The 8,003-nt window shown below is 55.8% G+C and overlaps 1 protein-coding gene across 1 annotated transcript; it reads left to right on the forward strand.

The window, feature by feature from the left end:
* Window positions 1-66: 66 nt before the first annotated feature.
* On the forward strand, window positions 67-7,336 carry FAM83C (family with sequence similarity 83, member C). Its single transcript, XM_005879768.2, has 4 exons — window positions 67-799; window positions 2,839-3,006; window positions 3,232-3,356; window positions 3,866-7,336. Exons 1-4 carry the CDS (start codon window positions 287-289, stop codon window positions 5,295-5,297), a joined length of 2,238 nt encoding a protein of 745 aa, XP_005879830.1. The 5' UTR covers window positions 67-286; the 3' UTR covers window positions 5,298-7,336.
* Window positions 7,337-8,003: the final 667 nt, after the last annotated feature.

Raw genomic sequence — 8,003 nt, forward strand, 5'->3', positions numbered from 1 at the left:
TGGGGGGGTGAGTGTGCTAAGGGCCTACCACTGACGTTTTCCTGGGAGGACAAGTCCCAACAGCAGGCCAACAGGTGAGGCTGACCCAACAGGTTCCAGAAGCCAGGGGCAATGGGGCGGAGCAAAGTGCCTGACTTAGGTGGCAACGGGTTGGGGGCCCTGCCACACTGGGGCAGGCAGGCAGGCAGGCAGGCAGGAGACGCATTTGCTGCTATCTTCCTGCTGCAACCAGCGGGGTGCAGGCCATGGAGCCCACTGGAGGCTGACAGCAGCCTGGTGGGCGGGCATGTTTGGAGGCCTGGGGCCTGGGGGCCTGGGAGCACAGGGCATGGCAGGACCCCTGCGGGGCAGGGTGGAGGAACTGAAGCGGCCCTGGTGGCGGGAGAGCTCACCACTGGTGCTGCAGCACAGCGAGGCAGCCCGGCTGGCGGCCGACGCCCTCCTGGAGCGGGGTGAGGCTGCCTACCTGCAGGTCATCTCGGAGGAGCAGGAACTGCCCTTCCTGAGCTCCCTGGATGTGGACTACATGACCAGACATGTGCGTGGGGGTCCCGAGCTGGGTGAGGCCCACGGACTGGAGGCCTCAGGACCTGACCGCCTCAGCCTGCTCTCAGAAGTCACCTCGGGCACTTACTTTCCCATGGCCTCTGACATAGACCCCCCAGACCTGGACTTGGGCTGGCCTGAGATTCCACAGGCCACGGGCTTCAGCCCCACCCAGGCGGTGGTCCACTTTCAGCGGGACAAGACCAAGAACATCAAAGACCTTCTGCGTTTCCTCTTCAGCCAGGCCCGCACGGTAAGGACCTCATCTCTTCAGATATTCATTTCACAGATGTGAAAACTGAGGCCCTGGGAGGGAAGGGCTGAGCCCAGGGACACACTGCAGCTTAGGTGCAGCACCTATCAGACCACAAGCTCTTAGAGGGTGAGCTGTATTTTATTTATCTTGGTAACCCCTTGGCATTCAGGGTCATTATGGATAAGCATAGAACAGGATGGCCCTCAAGGGCTCCACAAACATGCTGAAAACGCATGCAAAGTCATGCTTGTTGCAGAGAGGGATCCTTCCTGCATCTTTCTGGGGAGAGGGTGTATGGCTTTCATCAGATTCTCAAAAAAGTTTATGATCCCCAAACTAAGAATCCCAACCTCGGTGAAATGTGAGGCACCCTTTGACTTGCAGAGGAGGAAACTGAGGTCAGAGAGGGGCTGGGACATGCTCAGGAAGGTGCAGTCAGTTGGTAAAATAGAGCCCAGGGCTCAGGAAGGAGAGGAAAGGGTTCTGACTCAGGTACAGCCCTGACTCCTGGCGCATGTGTCCATCCACCCCTCACCCCTGTGCACGGTACCTCCAGCTGGGCCTGAGGCAGAGGACCCCTGATTCAGGAGGCAGAGGGATGAATCACATGGCCCTAGGCAGGATTGCGGTAGGTTGGCTTCAGTGCTCTTGTCTGGGGGAGCAGCCTGGAGGGTGCCTGTTGCAGAGAGCAGGAGCCAGGATGCTGGGATCTCAACTGTTCATTAGGAGCCTCCCTCGCAGGCCTGCCTTTGCCCCGGGCAGGGGAGGGCCAGGTCTAATTGGCACTGGGAGTGAGGTTATTACTGAGGTAGCTGCTGTGGTCACCCCGTCCCTTTGATCTTTCCTGCTTGTCCTTTCCCCCCTTATCCCTGGTCAGGCCTGTGCCATGTACTGGGCATCCCCAAGCACTTTGCCTCCTCACCCCCCATCTAGACCCTTCACCTCTGGGCCAGAAGCTTCTGCTCTGGGCTGCCACTGACTCTGAGTAACTTTGGGAAGCTTCCTCTCCCTGCTACCCAAGGCCCAGTGTCCTCGTTTGTTAAGGAGGCAGCAGGAAAGGAACATGTGTTGAGCTTCTGTTGTGCGTTGAGTATTTTCACATTTCATTCCCCGTAACTCTGAGATGCAGCTGCCATTACCTCCATCTAGCAGAGGAGGAAGTCGAGGCTTCCAGAGGTGAAGCTACTCGCCCAGGGCCATATTACTAGGAGGGAGCAGAATGCAGGTATGAACCCAGGTCTGTGTGGCTCAAGCTGGAATGCTGTGCTCTGCATGTCCTCCTGTCGGCCTGTGTTGGGAGAGGAGGGTCTCCTAGCAGATCTATGAAACGGGAGGGGGAGGAAGAGACAGCTGGGGGTTTGGTGGCGCCAGGGGTTATGCAGGGCTTCTCTGACGCAGCCCATTATATGAGGGAGGCCGCAAGCCCCAGCCCCTCAACTGAGGAGAAGACCTGGTCCCACTTGGTGTGGGTGGAGTGAGGGAACCCATGGTTGTAAGATGTCTTGCAGACCTCTGTAGCTTTACAGGGAAACTGAGGCGGGTCTGGCAAAGGACATTGAAGGCCTCAGTGCCTGGCTTGACGCTCTGATCCTTGAGAAGGGAACCTCAGACAGACAGTCCCTGGGCCAGAGCTAGGGCTGGAGCTAGTGGGGAGAGAGTGAGGGCCCAGACTGCGATCTGGGGTCTGGCTTCTGCTTCTGACTCCTTCTCCCTTCTGGGCCTTAGTGTCCCCCTATGCGGAGTGAAGCTTTAGCCTGGTGCAGGTGATCCACAGACATCTTTGAGACCCTGATGACAGATACACACTCTGTCCTCAGAAAAAAATGCACACAAAAACTCTCATACAACGTCTGGCGGTTTAAGACAGCGAAACCTCCCTGTGTCTAAGTTAAGAACCACTGGGCTAGGTCATGGCCAAAAGCCCTTCCAGTTCAGTTTTCTTGCGGGGTCCGGCCTCCTGCTTTCCCATCCAGCGCTCTCTTCCTGGGACCCCGGCATGGCCTCTGGCAAGGCTGAGCTTCCCCTCTCTCCTCCAGGTGGTGGCTGTGGTGATGGACATATTCACAGACATGGAGCTCCTGTGTGACCTCATGGAGGCCTCCAGTCGGCGTGGCGTCCCTGTCTACCTGCTCCTGGCTCAGGAGCACCTGAGCCACTTCCTGGAGATGTGCTATAAGATGGACCTCAATGGGGGGCACCTGCCGGTCAGTGAGGGACAGGGGCAGTCACCAGGGGTGGGATGGGGAGTCAGGGAGGGCAGAAGAGTCACTTGGGTGGTTAGTGAACATTGGGGAGGGGTCCATGGGAGTGGGGGACTTGGTTCCCTTAGCTGTTTAAGGTCAGAGACTCCATGAGATTTACACATGGCCTGAGTCCCATTCTCTCAAGATCACCACCCCCCCCCCAACCTTCACCCCTCCTTGGTTCAGAACATGCGTGTACGGAGCACATGTGGGGACACATACTGCAGCAAGGCGGGCCGCCGCTTCACGGGGCAGGCCCTGGAGAAGTTCGTCATCATCGACTGTGAGCAGGTGGTGGCGGGCAGCTACAGGTGAGCGAGCGGGAACTAGGCAGAGGGGCCTGGGGCTGGGCCACTGGCTGGCAGGGGCACCGGGGATTTGGCAGTTTTGAATTTTCATTCACTCATCCATCTCTTCCAACATGGGCTGAACAGCTGCCACCTGCCAGGCACTATGCAGGGCTCAGGGGACAGTGTAGGGGGGGGGAGTGAAACAGCCCCAGGCTGGGCCCTGGAAGTGGTTCCTATGTGGAAGGATTACTTTAATGCTATTGGCATAGAAAATAACTATTTTACCTCGGAACTGGAGGGACTTCAGAGAACCTTGCCCCTGGTCCATTCTATAAACGGGCAAGCTGAGGCCCTGGGACGGGAAATCATGTGTCCAAGTCACCAAGCCAGGCTAGGACCCGTACAAACTCTGTAGTCAGAGCTCTGCCCCCTCACTTGGAGTGGTGGTGGTGGGGCTGTCTTTTGCTGTGACGCCTGCCTAGGCCCAGAGTTCTGCACTTTGCTTCCTGACCCTGACACTCTGCCCGCAGCTTCACCTGGCTTTGCAGCCAGGCCCACACCAGCATGGTGCTGCAGCTGCGGGGCCGCATCGTGGAAGACTTTGACCGGGAGTTCCGCTGTCTGTATGCCGAGTCACGGCCTGTGGAGGGCTTCTGCGGCGGCGAGGATCCCAGGGCACCGTGCCCTCCCCTGGTGGCCCTGGCCTTCGGGCCCAGCATCCCAAGCCGCAGGTCCTCATCGCACTCCAGCACCAGCCTCAGCAGCATCAAGCACTCCCCTCTCATGGGCCGCTCCTCCTACCTTGCTCTACCAGGAGGCGGTGGCTGCAGTGACACAGGAATGGGGTCCTCATCCCCAGGCCCTACTTGTCGCAAAGCCAGTGCCCAGCCCTCCCTCCAACGCCAGCTGTCAGATCCTAACCATGGCTCACCACCAGGGCCTTGCAGGGCCAACCTGGGCAAGATGGGGGCGTCCCCATGGTCCCAGTCCTCCCCTGCCCTCAACCACAGTAGCACCAGCCCCTTGACCCTGGCAGTGGGGTCACCTCTGCTTACTCGCCCACGCTCCCTCCTCCCCTTCTCCCGGGGTGTCCCAGCCCTATCTAGGCTCCCAGAGAATGGGCTCCCAGGAAGCCAGGAGCCTTGCCCCCAACGAGGTCGCTGGGTACCTGGCACAGCCCTGGAGACAGTGGAGGAGAAGAAGGTGTCTCTGAGTCAGAGCCATGGCCAGCTGGATCTCCTCATCCCCTTTCCCAGAGCTCGAGAAGCAAGAGGCCCTGATCTTCGTGTTACCTCCAACTCAGACTCCCTGTGGCCTGGTGAGCAGGCCCAAAAGGACAGGAGGTTGTCCCCAAACCAGAGATACAACCAGCTGGATCTCCTGCCCCAGGCCCAAGGTGCTGGGGGTGCCCCTGAGTCAGGTTCCCCCAGACCTGGCAATGGGAACCCAGAACATAAGAGGCTGCCTCCAAACCACAGCCATGGCCAATTGGACCTCCTGCCACAGTACCCTAAGACTGGGGGCTCCAGAGTGCCCCCTGAAGCCAACTCCTCAGCCAGGGCTGGCAAGCAGGGTCCAGATGAGCGACGGCAGACCCTGGGCCACAGCCAGCTGGACCTCATCACAAAGTTTGGCCCATTCCGGGGTGAGGGGCCGGGGCCCAATAGTCTCCCTAGACCAAGCCATGCTCGCAAGCCTGGAGTGGGCTCTGCGGATGAGAAGCGGCTGACCCTGGGCCACAGCAAGCTGGACCTCATCACCAAGTATCATCAGTTGCAGGGTGCCAGGCAGGGACCTGAGCATGGCCTCCCGGGGAGACCCACAGGTGACCATTGCAATGGCAGTAGCAATGGCCCATTTGGGGATGAGAAACGGCTGACCCTGGGCCACAGCAAACTGGACCTCATCACTAAGTTCAACAAGTCCAAGTTCAAGCTCCTCCGAAGCCGCTTTGAGTCCTAGTCTTGCTCCCAGCAGGGACATGTCCCTCCTACATCTGCTGAGACTAGATTTGGTTAGGTTCCAGACTCTGGGGTAGAAGCTCAGGCATAGGCTGCACGGGGAGAAAAGGATGTCTAGAAGCCCAGGTTAGACACTCCCTGTGCTCAGGATTCTTGCTTACACACACACACACACATATGCATATGCACAGATGCACACACACAGGGAAATGGAACCCTCAGTTAATGTTATTTGCCACTGTGCTGGGCACTTCACACCAGTTATGTCTCCTTCATTTTCACATCCTACAAGATAGACCTCTAGTAGGTAGACAATCCTAGGATCATAAGTGTTAATCTTTCCTATTTTATAAATATGGAAGCTGAGGCCCAAAGAATTTGATGACTTGCTTGAAATCAGGTCGAAGTAAGTGGCAGAGGAAGGACCCAAATTTGTCTCTTACTCTTATCATTGTGTTTTTGCACAGATACAACCCACAATATCAACGATTCATATGTGCCCAGGCATACTAAATATACACATCACAGTGATGCCCCAAATGCCTTCACAATATACATAGCACACTAACAGGGTTCACACCCACAAGCTGCACACCCGTAAGCACAATAAATGTCATTTGACTAAATGAATGGTTACACAAAATATATGCATTCAGTCACATTGTAGACCCCTCAGGATCCACAGACCATAAATATGCACATAAACACACACACACACACACACACACACACACACACCAGAACATGCACCAACCAGTATTTTCTTGTACCTAGGCTGTGTACTCAGCCTGCTGAGCATGCTATAGGGCTGACAAATGAATTAGGATTAAATGCCTAAACCACTGGCCAGCAAGACAAGGCTGTATCTAATTAAAGACAAACCAATGAAAGAGGTTGGTAGAGAATGAAGGGCAGAGAGTCATGGTGATGGTAGAGTGGGGAGAAAAATTTCTTAGAGGAGGCAGCCTTGAGCCAGGCCTTGAAGGATGAGGAGGATTTGGACAGATGAAGAGGGTTAGAGGAATTCCTGGTAGAGTGAACCAGGTGAAGAGCTATTAGGGAGGGGACTGAGGGAGTGGGTCTGAGATGAACTGGGGAGGATGAAGAGGATATACAACAGCATGCATGCACACACACACACACTCACACCCACATTTTGCTGAGTGTTCCTAGAAGCACAGGCTCTGACAAGTTGTGGGTCCTTTTCCTGAGCTCACCACCTGCCTGGGACAGTGTTATATATGATACAAATCAACAAAAGCAGACATGTTATGACTGACCCAGTAGCAGCTTGGTGTGTCCCTAGGAAGATGGTGTTATGGAACTGTGCCTTGGGGGCAGGGGAAGGGCACATTTAGTGCAATTGTGGAGGGCTCTCTGGAGGAGTGTGGATGGCCACAGGAGGGCTGAGGGGAGGAAAAGGGCTCCAAGCACTCTCTGCCCTCACTGTAACATTCTGAGAGCTCTTGTGGTTTTTGTAGATCCTACAAAATGTGGGTCAAGTATATCCTGTCCACGAGTGCACGTCCCTTGATCAGCACCATCTAGCCAAGGGACAGAAAGTGGCTGCCGAGTGAGATATCAAGCACATGCAAGGGGAACATAGTGGGAGCCAGTCAGCCCCACACCCTTTCCTCCCTAAGACTCTGCTTCATCCATCCTCTCCTCTCCCCAATACCTTCTTCAGCCTGGTTTCCTCTACTTTTCTGACTGCGCCTCTTTCTCCAGCCTCTGTCCTGCTCTCACTTCTCACCTGGTCTCACCCGCATGGGTGACCTCATCCACCCCAGGCTTCAGCCCCAAATCTCAGCGCTTCACTCTCCACTGGGCTCCAGATCCCACCACATCTGTCTCAGACCTCACATTCAATATGTCACCCTCCCCAGACCTGCTCTTCTTCTTCAGGCTTTATTTCAGTTAATTCTCCATCATCAACTCATCTGTGAGACATCCCCGGCTCCTCTTGTATGCCTCACATCCAACCAGCCACAAGTGTTGGTCAATTGTGCCTCCTAAAATGTTCCTGGTCAATTGGGGGTGGGGCGGGTGGGGGTGGGGAAACATATGTAATACTTTCAACAATAAAGGATTATTTTTAAAAAGTTCCTAAAGGAGACCTAGCCGGTTTGGCTCAGTGTATAGAGCGTCAGCCTGTGGACTGAAGGGTCCCAGGTTCGATCCTGGCCAAGGGCACATGCCTGGGTTGCAGGCTCGATCCCCAGTAGGGGGTGTGCAGGAGGCAGCCAATCAATGATTCTCTCTCATCATTGATGTTTCTATCTCTCTCTCCTCCCTTCCTCTCTGAAATCAATAAAGAAATATATATATATATTTTAAAAGTTCTTAAAGGAATGAATGAAGAATGAATGAATGGCGAATGAGTGAATGCCTGAGTGTGAGCATGCTGGGGGCGGGGCGAGGTGACGTCACAACCGGCTGATTGCAACCATAAAGTGCACCCAGAGGGTGGAGCTAGAGAGGCCGCAAGCGCGGCTGCGAGCGCCGGGCTCTCCCGGAAGTCTCCTAGGCGGAGGCGGAAACGGAAACCTACTTGGGGCAAAGAAGGTCCATTTGTAGCGTGTCGAGTTTCTGGTTGCCTGCTGAGTCCGTGTGAAGGGTCAGCTCGGGTTCCCCGGGTCATGGGGTGGGGGTGGCCGAAGGACTCGGAGGGGCCAGTGGGCGGGACCGGAGGCCTGGGGGGCCGAGA

The sequence above is a fragment of the Myotis brandtii genome, unplaced genomic scaffold (genome assembly GCF_000412655.1).
Source record: "Myotis brandtii unplaced genomic scaffold, ASM41265v1 scaffold61, whole genome shotgun sequence".
In the NCBI taxonomy this organism is placed as follows: domain Eukaryota; kingdom Metazoa; phylum Chordata; class Mammalia; order Chiroptera; family Vespertilionidae; genus Myotis; species Myotis brandtii.

Bases quoted from the DNA above. Each gene is read 5' to 3' on its own strand.
- FAM83C (XM_005879768.2), top strand. From the start codon at position 287: ATGTTTGGAGGCCTGGGGCCTGGGGGCCTGGGAGCACAGGGCATGGCA. The intron at 3,007-3,231 runs GTCAGTGAGGGA...TCCTTGGTTCAG, and splicing joins TCAATGGGGGGCACCTGCCG to AACATGCGTGTACGGAGCAC. The intron at 3,357-3,865 runs GTGAGCGAGCGG...CTCTGCCCGCAG, and splicing joins GTGGTGGCGGGCAGCTACAG to CTTCACCTGGCTTTGCAGCC.